Raw genomic sequence first — 25164 nt, 5'->3', positions numbered from 1 at the left:
TGACTCTAATTGTGGTTTCGCCTACTTCTCCTTTGCAGTTCTAACAGGTTTTTGCTATATGTGGTTTGTAGCTTTATTTTAGGTAAATAAATGTTTAGGACCATTAGACCTCTTGATGACTTGACTTAATTATCACGAGATGACCTTCTTTATCTCTGATAATATTCTTTGGGCAGAAATCCACTTTGCTAATAAAATAGCCACACCTGCTTTCTCTTACTAGTGTGAGCATGTATATCTTTTTTTCTCACCTTTTTGCTTTCAGGATATTTGTGTCTTTGTTAGATTAGCGGGTGTTTTGGGGCTTATGATATACATTTTTAAGTTATCACGGTTTACCTTCAAAAGATGTTATTCTCCACAAATATATTAAAAAACAAACCTATAATAGCACATTTGGGGTCATATTTTCCTACTTCTTTGCATGTCTGGTAATCTTTGATTGATTCCAGACATTGTAGCTTTTACCTTGTTGGATGCTGTATGTTTTTGAATTCCTATATAGATTTTTGGCCTTTGTTCTGAGATGCATTGAAATGCCTTATTAGGGGGCACCTGGATGACTCAGTTGTTAAGTGTCTGCCTTCGGCTCAGGTCATGATCTCAGGGTTGTGGGATTGAGATCTGCATCTCTCTGTCAAATAAATAAATAAAATCTTTTTTTAAAATGCATTTAATAAAGTTTCATTCATCCTTTCACACCTCACTTTTAAAATGTACCAAGCAGGACCAGAACAGTGTTTAATCTAGGGCTAATTCTTCCCCACTAGTGAGGCAAGATCCTGCCAAGTACTCTCCCCAGCACCCTGGGGTCTGTGAGGTGTTCCATGGTGCTGATGAGAATAGGCAGTATTCCTGCAAGAATGCCATCTGTTCCCTCTCATTCTAGGATGGGGGTATTGTTGCCTCCCTCAGGTGGTTTCCTCATGTGATTAGTACTCAGCTGGAAACTTCAGGAGGATCCTCTGGGGTTCTTCGTACTCTGTCCCCCACACTCTGGCTGCCTTGGTCTCCCTGAATTCTCAGTTGTGTGTCTACAACCCAGGGAGTCTGCCAGCTTGGCCCAGTTTCCATCTTCCTGTGGTGTAGCCAGGAACCCTCTCCTAGGCAATAAGCTGAGGCAATTACATGGCTGACTTTGTTTCTCAACTCTCAGGAATTACTGTCTTTCATTGTCTGATATCAAGCATCTTAAAACCACAGCTTTATACACTTTGCCTGGTTTTTAATAAGATTTCTGATTCTTGATACTCCCTTTTGTTTGGCAGTAAGTCTTACAGAGCCAAAATTATGGGAAAACGGTGAAAGCAACTTCAAGTAGTTTCCAATCAATGACGAGAAGAAAAATAAATTGTTCAGCTATGGCCAAGAAACTGGACAGCGATGGTCTCACTGACATCCTGGACGAAGACATGAAAGGACTGAGGACAGAGGGAAACAGAATAAATAAGCACAAAAAAAATTCTTGGTATCCTGTATTTCTGGGAGATTTAGGGCCTTTCCAAGGTAATTTTGACTATGGAGCAAAGGGGGTGGCGGACTTCCCTTCCAGCACTGATCTTTGACCCCAACCCCAGTACAATGAGACTCCCCAGTCCTGTTCTCCATTTCCCTTCTGTTCTCTCAACTATTAGGCAACCTAAGAGGATATGGCCAGGAGTAGGGGCTGGTGAAGGTGAAAAGCTGCTGAATCAGTTCTCCGCACCCCAGACTCAAAGGCTTGTGAAACAAAGCTGTTATCACTCTTCTCCCCACCAAACATTTGTCAACTGTCAGGGCATTGCTGCCAAACCAGAAGTTTATCCTTTTAACCTTTGGCCCCTGACCCTGGATAGTGACCTAGTGCTCACTTCTTGCCAGGTACTGTGGGGGAGAGGTGATAGGGAATATCTATTTTGGCTCTGGGGATGGGAAGACCAAACAAACACATGTGAAACCAATTAACTCTCTAAGGAGAAATCCTGTATTTTCCTCTCCAGACTGAAAAGGCCCGCTGAGTGCAGGGACCCGATCACCACCATGGCATTTTGTCATGAAATTTCTCAAAACTAGGGATGAAAGGGAAAGACCCTAAGAGTTAATAGAGCAAAAAACATGTTATATGTAAAAGACCAGAAGTAGAAATGGAGTCAAACTTCCCAATATTAGCCCTGGAAGCTAGAAAGTAATAGGACAATGGCTTCAAAAGTCAGAAGGGGGATGTTTGGCTGGCTTGGTTCATAGAGCATGCGACTCTTGATCTTGGGGTTGTAGGTTCCAACCCCACGTTGGGTGTAAACATTACTTAAAAATAAAATCTCCAAAAAAGAGGGAAATGATTTCCAACCCAGAATCCCATATTTAGCCAAATTATCAAATATGAAGATAAAATAAAGCATGCATAGTGGTGCCTGGAATGGCTCAGTCGGTTAAGTGGCTGCCTTCTGCTCAGGTCATGATCCCAGGTTCAGAGCATCAAGTCCCGCATCAGGGTCCTTGCTTAGCGGGGAGTCTGTTTCTCCATACACCTCACCCCTGTTCATGATCTCTCATTCTCAAATAAATAAATAAATAAAATCTTTATTTTAAAAAAGCATGCATAATAGTACTTCCTATACACCTTTTCTTTGGCAGCTGTTGTAGGATGTTCAGCAAAATGAAGTAGCAGATAAAGAAAGACAAAAAAAAAACACAAAAAAACACATGAGATCCAGGATACAGGTAGGGTGGTTGTATAAATCCCAGGATGAAAATTGTGCAGCCAAGAAAGCGACTAGCTCCTGGTGGGGCAGGAAGACAGAAGATTCCAGGAGGGAGGTGTTCAGAGAGAGCAAAAAAAATGGGCGGATTTCAAGACGGATATTTAAACATTTAGAAATAAGATTTCTAAGCCTTCTATAGAGGTGATGTACTATGTGGAAAAAATTAAGGATAGGTCTAGAAAAGTAAACGAATTGGGCGGGGGAAGCACCACTGTTAACTCCAAGAAGAGTAAAAAGTTGTGCAAGAGAAACTTCTATACCATTTGGCTTTGCGGTGGACAAAACTGACATAGTCATCATAAGACAAATAATCGCGGAGTTAACTCAAGGACTGATAAGGCTTGGAAGCTGTAACAGGGAAAACAGGGCAGAAGTGGAGAGGAGCTAAATCTGCATCTGTTAGAGCCAGAGTGCTCAAAATGAACCAACCTAGAAAAACAACGTGAACGGCTATTTTTGAGAAATATGCAACTAAAGAAAAAGTAAAAAGTTGAAAGTGGCTACTTCTAGGAGCCAATACGAAGAGACAAAATTAATGGGGTCGGAAGCCTGGCGTTTTTCATTATAACTTTTCTAAACCTATGTATTTATAACAACCATGGGCACTGTTTGCATTGTTTTATTGTGGCAAAATATTCAGAACATAAAATTTGCCATTTTAGCTATTTTTCAGTGTACAATTCAGTGGCTTTAAGTACATTCACATTGTTGTACAGCTATCACCACCATCTATCTCTAGAACTTTTCCATCATCCCAAACTGAAACTTTATAACCACTAAACACTAACTCTTCAAACCCCCTTCCTCTAGCTTTTGGTAACCACTAGTTTACTTTTTTCTCTATGAATTTGACTATTCTAGGTTTCTCATATAAGTGGAACCATACAATTCTTGTCCTCTTATGATGTTTTTTTCATTTAGCCTAATATATTCAAGGTCTATCCATGTTGTAGCATGTTTCAGAATTTCCCTTCTTTTAGGGGCTCCTGGCTGGCTCAGGCAGTGGAGTGTGTAACTCTTGATTTTGACTTTTGTGAGTTTGAGCCCATGTTGGGTGTACAGATTACTTAAAAATAAAATCTTTAAAAAAAATAATTTCCCTCCTTTTAAAGACCAAATATTCCATTGTATGTCTATATCACATTTTGTTTTTTCCATTATTAACCAAGAAAGCCACAGATCCAAAATGATGTCACTTAGACCCAGTCTCCAAACCAAGGCTAGATACACTATCTCACTGCACTTGCAAATTCCCCCAGAAGTGTAGTCTTTTTTTTTTTTTTTAAGATTTTATTTTATTTATTTGACAGACAGAAATTACAAGTAGGCAGAGAGGCAGGCAGAGAGAGAGAGAGGAGGAAGCAGGCTCCCCGCTGAGCAGAGAGCTCAATGCGGGGCTCGATCCCTGGGATCATGACCTGAGCTGAAGGCAGAGGCTTTAACCCACTGAGCCACCCAGGTGCCCCCAGAAGTGTAGTCTTAAAGAGTCAGACAGGAATTTTTCTTTTCTTTTCTTTTTTTAATTTTAAAATTTTTTTCAGAAAGGTTTGTGGGGAGGGGGCAGAGGGAGAAGGAGAGAGAGAGGCTTAAGCAGGTTCCAAGCCCAGTGGAGCTGATTCCAGGATCCTGAGATCATGACCCTGAGCCAAAACCAAGAGTAGACATTTAACCAACTGAGCCACCCAGGCCCTCAGCCAAGAATTTTTCAGTCAGGGCCAGTGAATCTGCCACTTGGGCCTTAAGCCAAAACCAAGAGTCAGACATTTAACCAACTGAGTCAGTCACCCAGGCCCTCAGCCAAGAATTTTTCAGTCAGGGTCAGTGAATCTGCCACTTGGGCCTTCTCCATTCCCCAAAGAGGTCATCGGCATAAGACTCCTCACTTTTTTTCGATTACCACAAATTATTGAAGTCCCAGGCATTGGCTATACAAAACTGAGAAAGCGTACCCGTCTTTCAACAAAATCTATACATTTCATGGCAAGTTCTCTTCACCTTTCTAATCCCCTGTCCTGGAGGGTAGCAAAAATTGGATTTGGGTTTGTTTTTCCTAAGCCTCCTGGGACACGCTCCTGAGGGATGGCGTTTCCTACAAGCAAACTGTTCATTCGTCTGCATAAAATCCATTTCCCTAACCTCCTTATCTATCCCCAGCCCTAGGTCTGCTTTCACCTGTGTATCGTGAAAGAACCTTTTATCCCTGAATGTGATACATAGGGTGGCTGATGGAAGGGGTGCTCAATGGGAGAGCAAACCTGCATTAGGGAGCAGCTGCTCTCCTGACTCCAAGTGGGGTTCACAGGTAAGAGCACACTTATCCTCAGGGCAACACAGCTTCATAAGTTCCCCACCCTTCAAAAGCTCCCCACCCTCTGCGCTTTTCTAGTAACCATGGCTAATATTTGTCATCAACCAAAAAACAGTTGAGATGGTACAGAACAGAGGATGAGCTTACAGACTCTGGAGTCAGATTACCTAGATTTTCATCACAGCTCAGCCACTGGCTAGCTGAGTCCCCTTGACAAATCCTCTAACCTCTCAGCATCTCCGTTTCTTCATGCACAGTACGTACCTCATTAGGTTCTACAGAGGGCTAATGTAAATACATGTGACGTGTCTGTAACAGTGCCTGGCACAGGATGAGGACTGTATAGATCAACTCTGAGAGGACTGCCATCATGCACAGAGTACCCAGGAGCACCCTTGCTCTGTTCCTCCCAATGATCTCTTCTGAGGAGTGGGATTTAGGAAGGGAGGTTGAGGATTTGATTTGATTTGATTTAATGGAGAGGATTTTAATTTCTATTTCCTGCACCTCTGTATTGTTTGAATTTATTACTTTTTATTAAAAGCAAACCAGGAAAATAAATAAATAGAATGGCATCTGGTGAGGAGAATGTAAAACAATCTCTCCCAACCGCCCCCCCCCCCCCACTGAAATAGCTAAGAAGATACAGAGATTTAACAACAACAGCAACAACAACAATCCTGGGGCCTCTGACTGGCTCAGTTAAGAGAACACGCGCCTCTTGGGGTTGTAAACTAATCCCATCCAACATTTTTTTTTTTTTTAAAGATTGTATTTATTTATTTATTTGACAGACGGAGATCACAAGTAGGCAGAGAAGCAGGCAGAGAGAGAGGAGGAAGCAGGCTCTCTGCTCAGCAGAGAGCCCAATGCAGGGCTTGATCCCAGGACTCTGGGATCATGACCTGAGCCGAACGCAGAGGCCTAAACCCACTAAGCCACCCAGGCGCCCCCCATCCAAACTTTTAAAAGTAATGTTGCCAGGGTGCCTGCCTGGCTCAGTTGGAGCAGCAGGTGACTCTAGATTTTGGGGTCCCAAGTATGAGACTCAGGTTGGGTGTAGATATTACTTAAATAAATAAAACTTTACAAATAATAATAAAACTAATGTTGCTAATCCAAAGCTTGAAACTCATACATATTTTCTGCACCTCCAAGACTAATAAAATCGAAGTGTGTGGGAAGGGTGGCATCAGTGTTTCATCTATGTACCACTCCCCCACAAATAGCTACTAAAAGCTTTTCTTTAGCCCATTAGCAATTAAAATTCAAGGCCAGTACCAACCAAGACAGAGAATAGCAGTCCCCTCTACTTCACAGTGAGCTTATTTGTTTGTTTTGAGATGAGCATCCAGTTGTGCCCATCCTTTCCCCATTAGTTTCTCTTTCTAGATTTAATTTTTAAAAAAACAAAAACAAAAAAAACTACAACTCCCAGAAGACCCCTGGGCAGGAGTAGGGGTGGGAGAGGGAAGGGTGGTAGGTGAAAGTGTGCCTGACCCTAAAGTGAGGTCTCATCTCCACTCAGCCTGTTTTAACATTCTTCTCCTGGAAAAGCACCTGGGAGCTCATGAAACCTCTTTGCGCTAGTCTTGAAGGATGTGCTCTAGCCAGCAGGAGTGAGGAAGTAGGGTTATAAAAGAGCAGGCGGATAGTAGTGCCGTGAAACTTAAGCAAGTGTGACAACCAACCCAACCCTGGATCTCCACATGAATGATGACCTCAGCAACCACAGGCCAGTGGGCGGTTCCCATAACGTACCAGGCTGACCATGCAGGGGGCAGAGTCTCCTTCCACGATGGCATCTGAAGGAAGTTCAAAAGGAAAGGGTCACAAATTATCTGTTATTGTTCACTGGGGATATAACTGTTATACATAAGAACTCTGGCTTTTTAAAAGCTTAATTAATGTAATTACTATAACATTCACTATGTCAAAAACAGGGAGCTAGAGCTATTGTCTTAAAAGAAATACATCTAAAATGGTGGTTCACTTTGGAAAAGGATCTGGCAGGTATTCAAGGGTTAAACATAGAGTTCTCCAAAGATTCAGCAATTCCACTCCCAAGCATATTACCAAGAGAATTAAAAATGTATGTTCATGCACAAATGTTCGTGGCAGCATTACTCATGAGAGCCAAAAAAAGAAGCAATCCAAAGCGCCATCAGGTGAGACTAGATCAACAGAATGGGGTATATCCATACAATGGAATATTATTGTTCAGTTGTAAAAGGGAATGAAACACTGATATGTGCTACAGCCTGAATGGGCCTTGGAAACGTTATGCTTAGTGAAAGAAACCAGACAAAAAGGGCACATACTGTATGGTTCTTTCATATGAAAAGTCCAGATTAGGCAAATCCAGGAAGAGAGAAAGTAGGTTAGTGGTTGCAGAACAGGGGGAGAGAAGAATGGAAGTGATTGCTAGCAAATGTAGGGTTTCTTTGTGGGTGAGGAAAATATTCTAGATCGGAGCTTGGCATATTAGTAAGTGTTGAAGAAATATCAGCTGCCATTTTTTTGTTTAGCTTTTTTTTTTTTTTTTTTTTTTTTTTTTAATGTAATCTCTGTATCCAACTTGGAGCTCAAAGTCGCCACCCAGAAACCAAGAGGCTCATGGTCTACCTACTCACACAGCCAGGCACTCACACACTCGCCCCCGACCTCCTCACACCCTGCAGCTAGTTCTGTTAAGAATACAAGACAGCAAAATAATACTACTAATTTTTATAAGTAGTACTTATATAGCACTGCTGTCGATGCATTTTAATGCATTTAGTCCTCACAACTACCTTAGGAAGTGGAGTACTCGTATGCTCATTTTACAGCCGAATAGTAACAGTGGCACTTGCCAGCAACATGTCTGTACATTCTGTAGGAATTTAGGGGTCCGTGAAGAGCACAGAGAGCTGAGGCAATCAAGGAGGACTCCCTGAAGAGCATGGCCCTGGAAGGAAAGTAAGGAGGGGCCCTGGATAATCCCTCATGGTGGGAAAGGGTGGTGAGGGCCTTCCAGGTGGAATGGAAGTTACCCAACAAGTAAGTAGAAAATACTAACATTCGTTCAGGGTGAGTACAGATTATGTAATGAGTACAGATTATGTGTTATATTATTTTCTGTACTTTTGTGCAACTGAGAAATAATTACCAATTAACAAAATTAGAAATATTTTAGTCACTGTGTTCTGAACAAATAAAACATTTGCTTTCCCTGAGTCTTTGACTCATGTAGTACATATAACACATTAGCTGGTTAGAAGAACTAGTAAATCTCAATTCTCTTCATTCTTTCTAAAACAGACGTTAGTTTTTAAACTCTATTTGCCTGCGACTATACCTTAGAGTTTCTTTTTTCCATATGGATCTGTCTTACTCCTTGTCACAATTGCACATTGCACAGTAGGAACCGTCAATGATTTGTTTCTCCCTTCCCTACTGACCGCAATTTTCTATTACAAGCAGTTTGTAAACATTTTACCCTTGTAAAAGTCTTTCCCAGGCACTACCTAGGGTAGATACTAGGAAGCAGAAATGCCATAAATCCAATTTTCAACAAGTGAATCAAACAGGAATGAATGCAAAACTCTCTGCACTTCTCAATCTATTTTGTTGTAAACCTAGAACTGCCTTTTAAGAAAAAAAAATATTTTTTTAAGATTTTATTTATTTATTTGACAGATCACAAGTAGGCAGAGAGGCAGAGAGAGGGGGGGAAGCTCGGCAGGGAGTCAGATTTGGGACTCAATCCCAGGCCCCTGGGATCAGGACCTGAGCTGAAGGCAGAGGCTTAACCCACTTAAGCCACTCAGGCGCCCCAAGAAAAAATAATCTTAAAAGAAAAAAAAAAAAAAAAAGGTCAGCGACCCGGCGGCAAGCTGGCGAACGGAGAGTCCAGACGGTTTCTCACGTGGTCTGGGCTGGGGCGTCGGGCTTGGGTCAGCCAGTCGGGCAGGGCCCAGGTGGCACCGGTGCAGCCTCCCCGCCCGGGATTAGATGCAGTAGCGCGGTGACCTACTACCCTCAGGACACGCGCTCCGCCCTGCCTCACGGTCCCTTTCATTGAAGGAAAAAAAAAAAAAAGCCACCCTCGGCGATCACGTGAAAGCGGCGTGCTGGCCGCCTGACGTCACGCAGCGCAGGCCAATGGAAGCTTCTGTTTATGTCGGAGGTCACCGGAATATCACAGCCCCCGCACGCAGCCTCGCCCCGCCGCCGCCGCGCCGCTCTCCCGCCCAGGTCGCGGGCGCCCAGCTGAAGCAGGAGGCGGCGCGGCTGCAGCGCCGCGGGGAGGGCCGCGCCGTTGCTTCCTGCAGCCGCGTCTCCGCTAGCCGGCCCCCCGCAGTCCCCGGGGCGCCGTGAGGCTCCAGACCGGGACCGAAGCTGCCGGCCGTCGCCGGTGGCCGGATCTGCGTCCCGCCTCAGCACTCGGAGGACATGCGGAAGAGAGAATGACCCAGAGGGACACGCTTGTGCATCTGTTTGCCGGGGGGTACGGTCCAGACAGGGCGTGCAGGCTGGGGCCGAGGGTGCTGGGCTGAGGCCGAGGCCTGACGCGCAGGCCAGAGGAATGAGGGGGCTCCAGCCCGCTGGGCGGAGAGGGCGAGGCCCGGGCGGGGAGCGGGGAGGAGGCTTGAGCGGGGCGTGCTGAGGAGGCTGAGGCCCGGCGGAGCGGGGGAAGATGAGGGACGAAGCTGGGGCGGGACATCAGCCTTGGGGTCCGCGGAGCCGCGGCATGGCTGAGGCGGAAGCTGCAACCCGGAGGAGTCGCGGGCGGGGGCTGGGGGGCACCGAGCGGACCGGGGCCGCGCGCCGCGGCCTAGCGCGTGTCCGGGATGCGGGGCCGTGGGAAGGAGCGTGGTGCAGGTCTCGCGGAGGTTTCTAGGTCTGGGGGACGGGGCGGAGGTGCGGAGGCCCAGGACAAAATGGGCGCCGGGACCGCCTCCTCCCTCCCTCCTTGCCGCCCCGGCTGCGAGGCCTCCTCACGTAGCTCACGCCCCACCTCGGACCTCGGGGAGCTGATTTCCCCGCCCGCGTTGCGCGGGTGGCCCCTGGGTTGGGGTTGGGGGAGGGCGCCCCGCACCCGCGGGGAGACTTCACTGCTCACCGCTGGAGCTGTAGGATCCTCGGTCTTGGAAAATTTTCTTCCCGAGCTTCTCCAGGTTGCAAGATGAGTGCAAAGCGGCATTGCCTTTGGGTTCAAATTCTTTATCGAAAACCAGCCCTCGTGTGCACCTTCTGCTCTTCGTCTGCTTAAAGGAGAAAGTCGGGGGTAGGGAGAGGTCAAATGCTTTGGCGATAGTTACTGTGTGTATGAGATTACGACTAAGACTAAAGCCTCCCTGATTGCCAACCTAAATGCTACAGATACTTTGTTGAGCCAGTTGAGCCTCTTTTTTAGGTTTGTTCCTTCCAAATTATTTGGGGAATCCTAGCATTTTTAAGTGTAAGAATTGCTTATCTGTAGGATCATAGTCATCAAAAAATGGCTGCGGTGAATTATGCTGAGGCTCTTTTATGTCTATATGACCATGTAAAGTCGCATCCCCTTAAAGCGTAGTTTGTTTTTCAGTCGGCCACTTTAAGATTTTATTGCCAGTGATGGTAATACTTTTCTTTGGGTTGGCACATTCAGTCAACAAACTTTTATTGTACACTAGTCATGGGCCAGCCACTGGTCTGGAATAAAAAATATTTTCCTTTTAATCCGTGAGACAAAGTTTAGACGGAGTTTACTTTCCATATTTCTGACACTTTTGCCAGTAATCCATATTTCTGATACGTTAACCAATAATATTGGCAAATTAAATCTTTAAAAAAAATTGGCCATGTAGATGTTCTTGTAAATATGTGTTGTTAGGCAAATTATCAGGCTTCCTCATGTAATTGAGGTAATATATCTGAAAGGAGACTGCGCATCTCCTTATGGCCGCTATTTTTTTTATTTTTTTATTTTTTTAAGATTTTATTTATTTATTTATTTGTCAGAGAGAGAGAGAGAACACAGGCAGGCAGAGCAGCAGGCAGAGGCAGAGAGAGAAGCAGGTTTCCTGCTAAGCAAGGAGCCCGATGCGGGACTCAATCCCAGGATGACCTGAGCCGAAGGCAGCGACTTACCTAACTGAGCCACCCAGGCGTCCCATGGCCACTATTTTAATTTGAGTGAAAAATGGACAAAACCTTTTATTTTAATTGGGTTCATTTGTAAATTGAGGAAGGTGTGCTATATGATCTCTAAGGCCCTTCCAGGTCCTAACATTTCTTTTACTCTGCATTCAAAATTCATATATCAAGTTTTTTTAAAAGTAGGATGTGTTAGCTTGATTGCACTAAATTCCCTGTTTGGATTAAGATCCTGTAAGTTTTTTGTTACTAATGCATGTAGAGGACCTCCTGGTTAGCTTTTTCTTTAAGAGAAGAAATGGAGTTTTTCAGCATCTAAACACCAGTAGATTTAGAAGCCTCCCCTCCCCCAAAGAACCTAGCATTTGCAGGTGATTTAGAGTATTAAATGAGGTACTGGAATAAAGCTTGACACAACATAGGTGATCAGCCTTGTAAATTCCTTTGTATCTCTTGGTTTATAGTTATATGTGGTTGCATAATTTGTTGCAATAAAACCTGGTTTATCTTTTTTTTACCCCCTGGTTTATCATTTTTAGGGAAATATTAGGACTAGGATGGTAAAGATCATCTGGTTCAGCCCCTTAAAAATATGGAAAATTACTGAGGTGTATTGATTTACCCAAGGTCAAACAGCTTTCTATACATGTAAAATGAGAGGTAAATAATCTCTACAGGTCCTTTCAGCTCTATATTACATAACGCCAATATTATAGAATATCCTGGAGGTCTGTATGGTAACCTTTTGGAAATGAAGTTGGGTTGCGTCCGTTACATTGTTCTTAATTGAAGATGTTGAATTCTTGTATCAGAATCTTGGAGATTTCCAGTGGTCTGGTAGCTGTATTATTAAATCGGGAACATTTGCAACAGACTAGAGCTGGACCTTGGATGTGGGTGACACAGTCACATTCCTAACTTATGCTTTCTTTAAGACACCCTTTGGTCCCATTATATTTTTTGCCAGGGTTAATATTCAGAGTTTATAAGATCGTTGGTTAGGTCAGTTGTGTTATGGAGGCAACTCCTAACATCCTGCCAAAAGGATGTAAGTAAGATTTAATTTAAGCTGTATTTTTAATGACTACTTGTATATTAAACTCTTTAATAGAACTATATATTATGTAGACTTGGGTCAGCTATCCACCAAGAGACAGTTTGCTTTTTTCTTTTTCTGGGAAGAGATTGTCTCAGATAGAAGGAATAAACCTTAGAAACTGTCCTTTCTAGGTTTTTGATATTATAGAATAATGAATTTGTATGCTCTTCAGCTATCAAACTTGACTGTTCTTTCCTTGGAATTCTTTGCCAATCAAAGCACTTAAAGAAAATGAGCAAGCACTTAAAAAAAAAAAAAAAGAAAAAAAATGAGCAAGCAACTTTGCATTGGAACTTTTTTTTTAACAGTAAAGCTACAAAAAATAAAAAACAATAAAACTACAACTTAGTACTTTATTATTAGTAGGAAATTAACTTACAAACTTACAACTTACAAACTTACTTATAAACAACTGATCTTAACTCATTGGCCACATCATGGACGGAGGGATGCAGGAGCATTACAAGGCAAAAAGGAAGTGAAGGCCTGCTTAAGGCACTTGGAGTGAGGATGGTGAGGGGAAATGTGAGAGGAAGTTCAGAATGTAGAACCAGAGAGACTTGAGGATAATTGGATGTTAGAAAGCCTCTATATGCATTTGTCACCCTTGTCAGCCTTTAGTATCTCATACTAAGGTAATCATAGGAGCTTCTTCACATGGCCTTTTTAAATTGTGTATATTTAAGGTATACAGCATGAAGATATGATAATATGTATGCATAGTGAAAAGATTATGACATAACATCTGGTGTAGTTACCATTTTTTGTGAGAGCACCTGAAATCTACTCTTAGCAGATTTCCAGTATTCAGTACAGTAGTATTAATTTTAGTCATTATGCTGTACATTAGAACTTTAGACTTATTCATCCTACATAGCTGCAGATTTGTACTAATACCTTAACATTTCCCACACCTTCTTGCCCCTGCTGACTACCCTGTATGCTTCTTTCTTATTTGACTTTAGATTTTATATAAAAGTGAGATCATGCCATTTTTTTCTTTCTGTGTCTGGCTTATTTCACTTAGCATAATGTCTTCTATATTCATTTGTGTTGTAAATGACAGGATCTTCCATGTGGCCTTCTTGATCCTGGATGCTTCCTAGCCCCCCTACATTCTACATTTCTATCTTGCTAGTTTTTGGCTTTTTGGTGGTGATTGTTGTTGTTTTAAGATTTTGTATTTTAAGAGAGAACTCAAGCACAAGCAGGCAGGGAGAAGGAGAAGCAGACTCCCTGCTGAGCGGGAAGCCTGATCACTGGATCCCAGGACCCTGGGATCAGGACCTGAGCCACCCAGGCGCCCTATCTTGCTAATATTTTAAAGCATTATATTGGCAAATCAGTGTTCATGTAGAGTTTGCTTATTATAAATAGTAAAACGATTTAAATCTGTATTCATTGTTAAGAAACTTTCTTTGTGGGAGAATAGAGTAAAGCTAAAAATAATTTTAAATATTATGGTTTTTATATAGAATATTTAAGAAATAATTTCTAGTCTTTTAATTGTTTTATGACTTGCTTAATAAAATAATTGTGCTGTCCAAAATCTTGTAGATTAATAAATGAGGCACACAGTATATATTTAATATATTTTAGTTGTACTCCTATCCCTTTAGTTTTGAAGCTGAGAATGTGTTGTCCCTAGCCTCCACCTGTTAAGTAGTATGCTGCTTTAATCTTGCACTAAATTGACCAGTAGGTAGAAGTTATCTCTACTCACAAGCTATTTAAGATGTGTAATAATAACTGTACAGAAGAGGGGTGCCTGAGTGGCTCAGTTGTTTAAGCGTCCGACTCCTGATTTGACACTCAGGTTAGGATCTCAGGGTTGTGAGATAAAGTGTGTGTCAGGCTCAGCACTGGACCTGGAGCCTGTTCAGGACTTTCTCTCTCCCTGTCTGTCCCATTCTTCCTCTCATCCCTACCCTCCTCACTAACACCCCCCCCCCCCAAAAAAAAAAACCCAGAAGAACACATTTTTCCCTTTATATCCTTCCTGGCTAAATTGCATCTAATTTAGCATAGAACAGCATGCTTCAAATTGTATAGCAACCGATTAGTGGGTTATAAAATCAATTTAGTTGGTTTGTGACCATTCTTCTAAAAATAGTATTCTGTGAAATGTTTGTGCATGTGGATATACTGTGTCTTCATCATGTAAAATAGTTCTTGTGGAATTGAATTCAGAGATTTGAAAGGGAAAGAGCTGGACTTAAAATCAGCAGATTTGGTTTGTTCTTTAGTTGACTCTCAACTTGGAGCAACTAATTTTCCCTTGCAGGAGTTTTGTTTCCTCATCTGCAAAATAAGGAAGTTGGGCCAAATACACTATTTCCTACCTCCTTTTTTAAAAAAGTTTTTAAAATTTTTATTTATTTATTTGAGAGAGAGAACAGGAGATGGGGGAGGGTCAGAGGCAGAAGCAGAGTCCCTGCTGAGCAGAGAGCCCCATGTGGGACTCAGTCTTAGGACTCCAGGATCATGACCTGAGCTGAAGACAGTCTGTGGTAAGTGGATATAAATTGCTGATTTCCTGATGCTTTCATTGTAGCATCAGGGAATACAGAAGATAAAGTAAATAAAATACTTAGTATTTTTTTTTTTTTTTTTAAAGATTTTATTTATTTATTTGACAGATAGAGATCACAAGTAGGGAGAGAGGCAGGCAGAGAAAGAGAGAGAGGAGGAAACAGGCTCCCCGCCAAGCAGAGAGCCCGATGCGGGGCTCGATCCCAGGACCCTGGGATCATGACCTGAGCGAAAGGCAGAGGCTTTAACCACCGAGCCACCCAGGCGCCCCAATACTTAGTATTTTAAGTGGGCAGTATGGGCTGTAGAGAAGAGTAGTGCATGAAAGGTGGCTAAAGAGTCAGTGTGAAAGATTTTATATATGGTGATCAGAGAGGACATAAGTGAGAAGTGACAACTGAGCAAAGATAAAGAGGTGAGGTAGTAACTGGCTCTTCTATTCAAGGCAAGAATAGACGATGAAATGGCAAGAGTAGAAATTCTGAGGTAGGAGCATGGGTCATATAATAAATTCTAATTAGAATTACAACAGAGACCAATGGCTTAGACCAGGATGGAAATGATAAGCAGTGGTTAAGACTCTGGATTTTTTTTGGAGTAAGTCAGTCAAAGACACTTGCATACCATTTTTCTTGGGGTCCAGTGAATAGGTCTCAGAAGTATCAGCCACATTCTCCAGTTAAAAACTGCTGCTGTTGGGGCACCTGGGTGGCTCAGTGGGTTAAAGCCTTTGCCTTCTGCTCAGGTAATGATCCCAGGGTTCTGGGATCAAGCCCCGCATCGGGCTCTCTGCTCGGCAGGGAGCCTGCTTCCCCCTCTCTCTCTGCCTGCCTCTCTGCCTACTTGTGATCTCTGTCTGTCAAATAAATAAATAAAATCTTCTAAAAAAAAAACCAAAAACTGCTGTTAAAAAAAAAACTGATAATTTTTTAAAATTTTTTATTTATTTCTTACTTTTTTTATAAACATATAATGTATCGTTATCCCCAGGGGTACAGGTCTGTGAATCGCCAGGTTTACACACTTCACAGCACTCACCATAGCACATACCCTCCCCAATATCCATAACTCCACTCCCCCTCTCCCAACCCCCCCTCCCCCCAGCAACCCGCAGTTTGTTTTGTGAGATTAAGAGTCACTTATGGTTTGTCTCCCTCCCAATCCCATCTTGTTTCATTTATTCTTCTCCTATCCCCCTAACCCCCCATGTTGCATCTCCACTTCCTCATATCAGGGCGATCATATGATAGTTGTCTTTCTCCGATTGACTTATTTCACTAAGCATGATACCCTCTAGTTCCATCCACGTCGTTGCAAATGGCAAGATTTCATTTCTTTTGATGGCTGCATCGTATTCCATTGTGTATATATACCACATCTTCTTTATCCATTCATCTGTTGATGGACATCTAGGTTCTTTCCATAGTTTGGCTATTGTAGACATTGCTGCTATAAACATTCAGGTGCACGTGCCCCTTCGGATCACTACATTTGTATCTTTAGGGTAAATACCCAGTAGTGCAATTGCAGCGTCATAGGGTAGTTCTATTCTCAACTTTTGAGGAACCTCCATGCTGTTTTCCAGAGTGGTTGCACCAGCATGCATTCCTACCAACAGTGTAGGAGGGTTCCCCTTTCCTCGCCAGCATCTGTCATTTCCTGACTTGTTAATTTTAGCCATTCTGACTGGTGTGAGGTGATATCTCATTGTGGTTTTGATTTGTATTTCCCTGATGCTAAGTGATGTGGAGCACTTTTTCATGTGTCTGTTGGCCATCTGGATGTCTTTGCAGAAATGTCTGTTCATGTCCTCTGTCCATTTCTTTTCTTTCCTTTTTTTTTTTTTAAAGATTTATTTATTTATTTATTTTTTAATATTTTATTTATTTGTCAGAAGGAGAGAGAGAGCGTGCACACAGGCAGCCAGAGGTGGAGAGAGAAGCAGGCTCCCTGCCGAGCAAGGAGGTCATGCGGGACTCGATCCCAGGACTCTGGGATCATGACCCGAGCTGAAGGCAGCGGCTTAACCCACTGAGCCACCCAGGCATCCCAAGATTTATTTATTTGACAGAGATCACGAGTAAGCAGAGAGGCAGGCAGAGAGAGAGGAGGAAGCAGGCTCCCCGCCGAGCAGAGAGCCCGACGTGGGGCTCGATCCCAGGACCTTGAGATCATGACCCGAGCTGAAGGCAGAGGCTTAACCCACTGAGCCACCCAGGTGCCCCCCTCTGTCCATTTCTTGATTGGATTGTTTGTTCTTTGGGTGTTGAGTTTGCTAAGTTCCTTACAGATTTTGGACACTAGCCCTTTATCTGATATATCATTTGCAAATATCTTCTCCCATTCTGTCAGTTGTCTTTTGGTTTTGTTAACTGTTTCCTTTGCTGTGCAAAAAAAGCTTTTGTTCTTGATGAAATCCCAATAGTTCATTTTTGCCCTTGCTTCCCTTGCCTTTGGCGATGTTCCTAGGAAGATGTTGCTGCGGCTGAAGTCGAAGAGGTTGCTGCCTGCGTTCTCCTCAAGGATTTTGATGGATTCCTTTCTCACATTGAGGTCCTTCATCCATTTTGAGTCTATTTTTGTGTGTGGTGTAAGGAAGTGGTCCAATTTCATTTTTCTGCATGTGGCTGTCCAATTTTCCCAGCACCATTTATTGAAGAGGCTGTCTTTTTTCCATTGGACATTCTTTCCTGCTTTGTCGAAGATTAGTTGACCACAGAGTTGAGGGTCTATTTCTGGGCTCTCTATTCTGTTCCATTGATCTGTGTGTCTGTTTTTGTGCCAGTACCATGCTGTCTTGATGATGACAGCTTTGTAATAGAGCTTGAAGTCCAGAATTGTGATGCCACCAACTTTGGCTTTCTTTTTCAATATTCCTTTGGCTATTCGAGGTCTTCTGGTTCCATATAAATTTTAGGATTATTTGTTCCATTTCTTTGAAAAAGAATGGATGGTATTTTGATAGGGATTGCATTAAATGTGTAGATTGCTTTCGGTAGCATAGACATTTTCACAATATTTATTCTTCCAATCCAGGAGCATGGAACGTTTTTCCATTTCTTTGTGTCTTCCTCAATTTCTTTCATGAGTACTTTATACTTTTCTGCATATAAATTCTTAGCCTCTTTGGTTAGGTTTATTCCTAGGTGTCTTATAGTTTTGGGTGCAATCGTAAATGGGATTGACTCCTTAATTTCTCTTTCTTCTGTCTTGTTGATGTACAGAAATGCAACTGATTTCTGTGCGTTGATTTTATATCCTGACACTTTACTGAATTCCTGTACAAGTTCTAGCAGTTTTGGAGTGCAGTCTTTTGGGTTTTCCACATATAGTATCATATCATCTGCGAAGAGTGATAGTTTGACTTCTTCTTTGCTGATTTGGATGCCTTTAATTTCTTTTTGTTGTCTGATTGCTGAGGCTAGGACTTCTAGTACTATGTTGAATAGCAGTGGTGATAATGGACATCCCTGCCGTGTTCCTGACCTTAACGGAAAAGCTTTCAGTTTTTCTCCGTTTGAGAATGATACTTGTGGTGGGTTTTTCATAGATGGCTTTGATAATATTGAGGTATGTGCCCTCTATCCCTATACTTTGAAGAGTTTTGATCAGGAAGGGATGCTGTACTGTGTCAAATGCTTTTTCAGCATCTATTGAGAATATCCTATGGTTCTTGTTCTTTCTTTTATTAATGTGTTTTATCACATTGATTGATTTGCACATGTTGAACCAGCCTTGCAGCCCTGGAAAAATCCCACTTGGTCGTGGTGAATAATCCTTTTGATGTACTGTTGAATCCTGTTGGCTAGTATTTTGGTGAGAATTTTTGCATCTGTGTTCATCAAGGATATTGGTCTGTAGTTCTCTTTTTTGGTGGGGTCCTTGTCTGGTTTTGGGAACAAGGTGATGCTGGCCTCATAAAATGAGTTTGGAAGTTTTCCTTCCATTTCTATTTTTTGGAACAGTTTCAGGAGAATAGGAATTAGTTCTTCTTTAAATGTTTGGTAGAATTCCCCTGGGAAGCCATCTGGCCCTGGGCTTTTGTTTGTTTGGAGACTTTTGATGACTGTTTCAATCTCCTTACTGGTTATCGGCCTGTTCAGGTTTTCTATTTCTTCCTGGTTCAGTTGTGATAGTTTATATCTCTCTAGAAATGCATCCATTTCTTTCACATTGTCAAATTTGTTGGCGTAGAGTTGCGCATAGTATGTTCTTATAATTGTCTGTATTTCTTTGGTGTTAATTGTGATCTCTCCTCTTTCATTCATAATTTTATTTATTTGGGTCCTTTCTCTTTTCTTTTTGATAAGTCTGGCCAGGGGTTTATCAATCTTACTGATTCTTTCAAAGAACCAGCCCCTAGTTTTGTTGATATTTTCTATTGTTTTTTTGGTTTCTATTTCATTGATTTCTGCTCTGATCTTTATGATTTCTCTTCTCTTGCTGGGTTTAGGGTTTCTTTCTTGTTCTTTCTCCAGCTCCTTTAAGTGTAGGGTTAAGTTGTGTACTTGAGACCTTTCTTGTTTCTTGAGAAAGGCTTGTACCGCTATATATTTTCCTCTCAGGACTGTCTTTGTTGCATCCCACAGATTTTGAACCGTTGTGTTTTCATTATCATTTGTTTCCATGAATTTTTTCAATTATTCTTTAATAATCGTGGTTAACTCATTCATTCTTTAGAAGGATGCTGTTTAGTCTCCATGTATTTGGGTTCTTTCCAAATTTCCTCTTGTGATTGAGTTCTAGCTTCAGAGCATTGTGGTCTGAAAATATGCAGGGAATGATCCTAATCTTTTGATACCGGTTGAGACCTGATTTAGGATCCAGGATGTGATCTATTCTGGAGAATGTTCCATGTGCACTAGAGAAGGTGTATTCTGTTGCTTTGGGATGAAATGTTCTGAATATATCTGTGATGTCCATCTGGTCCAGTGTGTCATTTAAGGCCTTTATTTCCTTGTTGATCTTTTGCTTGGATGATCTGTCCATTTCAGTGAAGGGAGTGTTAAAGTCCCCTACTATTATTGTATTATTATTGGTGTGTTTCTTTGATTTTGTAATTAATTGGTTGATATAGTTGGCTGCTCCCACGTTAGGGGCATAGATATTTAAAATTGTTAGATCTTCTTGTTGGACAGACCCTTTGAGTATGATATAGTGTCCTTCCTCATCTCTTATTATAGTCTTTGGCTTAAAATCTAATTGATCTGATACAAGGATTGCCACCCCCGCTTTCTTCTGATGCCCATTAGCATGGTAAATTGTTTTCCACCCCCTCCCTTTAAATCTGGAGGTGTCTTCGTGTCTAAAATGAGTTTCTTGTAGGCAACATATAGATGGGTTTTGTTTTTTTATCCATACTGATACCTTGTGTCTTTTGATTGGGGCATTTAGCCCATTAACATTCAGGGTAACTATTGAGAGGTATGAATTTAGTGCCATTATATTGCCTGTAAGGTGACTGTTACTGTATATTGTCTCTGTACCTTTCTGATCTACTACTTTTAGGGTCTCTCTTTGCTTAGAGGACCCCTTTCAGTAGTTCCTGTAGAGCTGGTTTGGTGTTTGCAAAGTCTTTCAGAAAAACTGATAAATTTTTGATTAAGTTTATTTTAAAAATAAATGTATGCATATAGTATTTTTTAAAAAGCCGCTGTAAGATTTTTATTAAACAGCATTCCCCAACTCCTCTCCTCCCACATTTCCTTCCTAGTGGGAACTTCCTATTGTCTTAGCTGTGTAGAATTTTCTTCATACTTTGACTTCTGGTAGATGAGGATTTAGGGGGCGCCTGGGTGGCTCAGTTGGTTAAGGGGCTGCCTTCTGCTCAGGTCATGATCCCAGAATCCTGGGATTGAGCCCCACATTGGGCTCCCTGCTCATAAGAAAGCCTGCTTCTCCCTCTCCCTCTGCCTGCTGCTCTGGCTGCTTGTGTTCTCTATCTCTCAAATAAATAAATAATCTTTAAAAAGGAAAAGATGAGGATTTAGTTATACAGTTCTCTATTTCTCCTTTCTTTCTGTCCTTTCAGTATATGGTTAGTTACATAACAATTTTTTAGTTAAATCAGTAGATAATGCTTAGCTTACTGTGATAGTGTATCGTTGATTGGAGGGCTCCGTTGTTGACCTTTTCTTTCTTAAATATCTTCATTTCCTCCCCTTGGAGTTAATAATTGCTACACATTTCAAAATGTTTGTTTAGTTATGTGAGTACTTGAATATTTAGTTTCATATCATCAAATATATTCATCTGTCTTTTTTTCCTGAAGATCTTCATCCCTCTGAACTATGTGAATCCTTTCTGGGTTGGTTATTTTCTGAGCCTGACATTTTCACTGTCATCTTGGGATTCCTTTCTCCCTCTCCTAGGTTACTCATTCTTTTCCTAAATTCAATCCCCACCCCCACCTCCATTTTATCAAGATGTAATTGACCTATAACGCTGTATTAGCTTTAGGTGTACAACATAATAACTTGGAATATTCCCTCCTCTTTTTTAGATTAATCTCTTAACTTGTACAACACATTCTTTAGTAGCTAAAATAAGGTATAAGGTAGGAAATTTCTTAAATATTTATTTGTCTGCAGTGTATTTATTTTTTCTCCTTGATAGGTAGGTTTGGTATAGAATTCTAGAATCCATAATCTTCTGCAATTGGGAATTCTGGTACTATTTTGACATTTCCTTTGTTAAAAAACCTTTAATCTTTCTGTGAAAGTTGATGAGATCTTTATATTTTAAAAGATTATAGTAGCTCACTTTGGTGTAGGGGTTTGTTTTGGTTTTTGTTTTGCTTTTTTGGAATCTATTGATTCTGCCCGTGAAGCGTGACTTCAGAGATTCTTGAATTCTCATGTTCCTTTTTTTTTTTTTTTAAGGTTTTATTTATTTATTTGATAGAAAGAAAGAGAGATCACAAGTAGCAGAGAGGCAGGCGAGGGCAGGGGTGGGGGTGGGGGCAGGCTCCCACAGAGAGCCTGGTGCTAGGCTTGATCCCAGGACCCTGAGAACATTACCTGAGCCGGAGGCAGAGGCTTAACCCACTGAGCTACCCAGGCGCCCCGAATTCTCATGTTCTTTAGAGAATTAGGCTTCTGCCTGGGAATATCGTTTCACTCAGTGTGTGGGGAGTGGGGGTAGATCCCACCTGGATATCACCCCTTTGCTCTATAGCCTATCAGCCAGTCCTTCTGTTTTCAGTTCTTTGCCTCACCTCCATCTTGAGTACTTTGTGCACTAGTCTTCAGGCCTCTGAGATTCTGCAGGGCTTTTCTTCCGTATTTCCTTCTGCAGTTCTTTTTGCCTCTTTGCTAGTAAGTCATTTATAAATCCCTTCCTGTATGCTTCATTGCTTGAAATCTTGGGTCTTGTTCATTTCTTCCCTGGCTCCCTCTGTCCTTGTGGCATATTTCTTTAAAATATGCGATTTTTTACGTGGAGAGGAAATAATGTATAGTTAACCCTGTTTTCATAAGGAGAGATTTTAAATGTTTGACTCTAGTAGTTTTGTTCCCTGCATCAGTTCTTCTGATTTCAGCATGCATAGTAATTTTAAATGGCTTGAAGATAAAAAATGACAAGAGAGATACTGGAGTGTCACCCCTATGCTTACATACCTATTGAATTTCATAACATAAAATTGCTTCAGGACAGCCTAAGTGCTTGTGCGTACACCCACTTAAACCATTCCCCAGCTCTATGTAACTTAGATCCTCATTACTTGTTGAATTGTTTTTAAGAGGGAGAATTGTTTAAGTTTTAAACATTACTTTTAAATTGTTCCTTAAGGAATCATAGCATCTTGTCTGTGGTCTGGCCATAAAGTATTTGTAAAAATTATGATGGAATTTCTGTTACTGCTATCTGTAATAGATGCCGATAACTTCAGTAGCTAATATTAATGTGTGCCATGTCATGAAATACTTTACATGGGTAATATCATGCATCATCTTTACAACAAGGCTGTTTTACCCCAGTAGATTGTGGTCTTCTATATAAAGTTGACTCTTGAACAACATGGATTTGAACTGATACGGTCCACTTGTATGCAGATTTTTTTTTCAATAAATATAGTACTGTAAATGTAGTTTCCTAACATTTTCTTTAGCTTTATATAGTAAGAATAAAATATATAATATATATACAAAATATATGTTACATGTTTATTTTCTTGGTAAGGCTTCAGTCAGTAGTAGGCTGTTAGAAGTTAAGTTTTGGGGGAATCAAAAGTTATATGTGGATTTTTAACTACATGGGGTGTGGGGCAGGTTGGTTCCCCTAACCCCCATGTTGTCTGGGAGTCAACTGTAATGAGGTTTTAAGCCTCTTTCATAGCTGTTTAAAAATTATACCTGTTCCTTATTTATTGAGTATGGGATCTCCCTTAATCTAGTTAATTTTGTTTCAAATCTCTTATAGGCCTACTATTTATCTAATTGGTATGTTGATTTCTGACAATAGAATTATGGTTTTGATCTTTCTTTTTGGGCTTTAATTTTTTTTTAATTTTTTAAAAATTTCCTATTTAAAACTAAGTGGAGTTTTTAGGAAACACTAAGTTTATTATGATTAAAATTTTAACACTGTATTCAATTCCAGGTAGTGCATATACTTAACTAGTTTTCACATACTCAGTTTTTTCATCAGATTTATCAAGGCATACAATAACATTCACCAAATAAAATTTGTTAAATGTGTAGTTCAGTAAGTTTTGGTAATGTATAAGGTCCTGTAACTACTATTATAATCAATCAAGATACAGAACATTTCTTTAATCCCAAGAATTCCTCCATGCCCTTTGCAGTCAGTTCCTATGTACTCCACTACCTCTAGGTAATCACTGACCTCATTTCTGTTCTAGTTTTGCCTTTTCCAAAAAGTCATTAAAATGAAAATGTCCTAATAAAGGCTTTTGTCCCTCACTTTTTCAGTTAGCATAATGCTTTTGAGATTCATCCAGATTGTTACTTTTTTTTTTTTTTACAGAATGTAATAATCTGTTATATTGATATACCATAACTTGTTTATCCTTCATCAGTTGGTAAATATTTAGGTTAACAGTTTTGGACTTTCAAGAATACAGCTGCTATGAGTATTCATGGACAGGCCTTTATTAAGACATATATCTGGATTTCTCCTGAGTCAGCACCTAAGAGTGGGACTTTATAAGAAATCAACAGGCTGTCTTTTGGGGTTTTTTTTTTTTTTTTTTTTTTTAAGCCATTTTCTAAAATGACTACCACTTTGCATTCTCATCAGCAATGTATGAGATTTCCAGTTGGCCTTTATCAGCACTTGGCTTTCTCATTCTTTTTAGTTTTCGCCATTAATAGATGTATCCTTGTAGCTAATTGTGGTTGTTTGCATTTCCCTGATAAATGATTTTGAAAAACATCTTTCAGGGTTTATTTGCATCCATATGCATATGAATGTTCTCTGTTTTTAAGTTGTATTTTTCACTTTTGTTGCATAAAATTTGTTTTAGCTTTATTTTCTTGATGGCATGTACTGTTACATCAGTATGAAATACTTATATATTTTATATATAAGTCCTAAATTTTGTATATTTATAAATAATTTGTTCTAAATTTTATTGGGCGTAATAGCGTTGCCATGCTGCTTTTTTTTTACTATGTAATAGGCACATACACTTTTTTTTTAATTTATTCTAGAGGTAGAATTGTTTAGTATATTTCTGTGGTGGGCTGCTTTTCTTTTTCTTCCTTTCATGCCCATTTGGAGGTTCAGGTTACTTCTGATTTAGTCTACTTTTCGCTTTGACTCTTTGGTAAGGGGCTCTTTTTTTTTTTTTTTTTTTAAACATTTTATTTATTTGACAGAGAGAGATAACAAGTAGGCAGAGAGAAAGAGAGAGGGAAGCAGGCTCCCCGCTGAGCAGAGAGCCCAATGCGGGACTCAATCCCAGGATCCTGAGATCATGACCTGAGCCGACGGCAGCGGCTTAACCCACTGAGCCACCCAGGTGCCCCAATTTTTTTTTTTTTAAAGATTTTATTTATTTAATTGACAGAGAGAGATCACAAGTAGGCAGAGAGAGAGAGAGAGAGTGGTAAGGGGCTCTTGATTTTCCTCTGCCTAGAAAGCAGTTCTCAAGTTTTCACGAGATTTCACTGGGTAGTTATTAGTGCTTTAAGAGAAAATTATTTCCCATTCTTGCATTTAAAAAGAATAATTACTCAGCCTATCTCTTAAATTCCTTGAAAAAGTTTAAATGTGTCATTTGTTTAGAGCTTTTACTTTGTTTTGATGATCAGTTTTTGTATTTTTTTTTTTTAAGATTTCTTATTTATTTATTGTCAGAGAGAGAGCACAAGCAGGCAGAGTCACAGGCAGAGACAGAG

The 25164-nt window shown here is 40.8% G+C and overlaps 1 protein-coding gene across 2 annotated transcripts in view; it reads left to right on the top strand.

Moving 5' to 3' along the window:
* The first annotated feature begins 9228 nt into the window (after positions 1 to 9228).
* SLC25A36 (solute carrier family 25 member 36) overlaps positions 9229 to 25164 on the top strand; it is a 41863-nt gene continuing 25927 nt past the window's right edge. Inside the window, exon 1 of one of the 2 annotated variants that reach the window (XM_046001610.1) lies at positions 9229 to 9538. In XM_046001610.1, coding sequence (XP_045857566.1) covers positions 9498 to 9538 — 41 coding nt within the window. In that variant the 5' untranslated portion in view covers positions 9229 to 9497. The remainder of the gene's footprint in view (positions 9539 to 25164) is intronic. The other variant, XM_046001609.1, reaches the window with a different exon arrangement.

Source organism: Meles meles, chromosome 4, assembly GCF_922984935.1.
Source record: "Meles meles chromosome 4, mMelMel3.1 paternal haplotype, whole genome shotgun sequence".
Classification (NCBI taxonomy): Eukaryota; Metazoa; Chordata; class Mammalia; order Carnivora; family Mustelidae; genus Meles; species Meles meles.
This window is presented reverse-complemented; position numbering and strand designations above follow the sequence as displayed.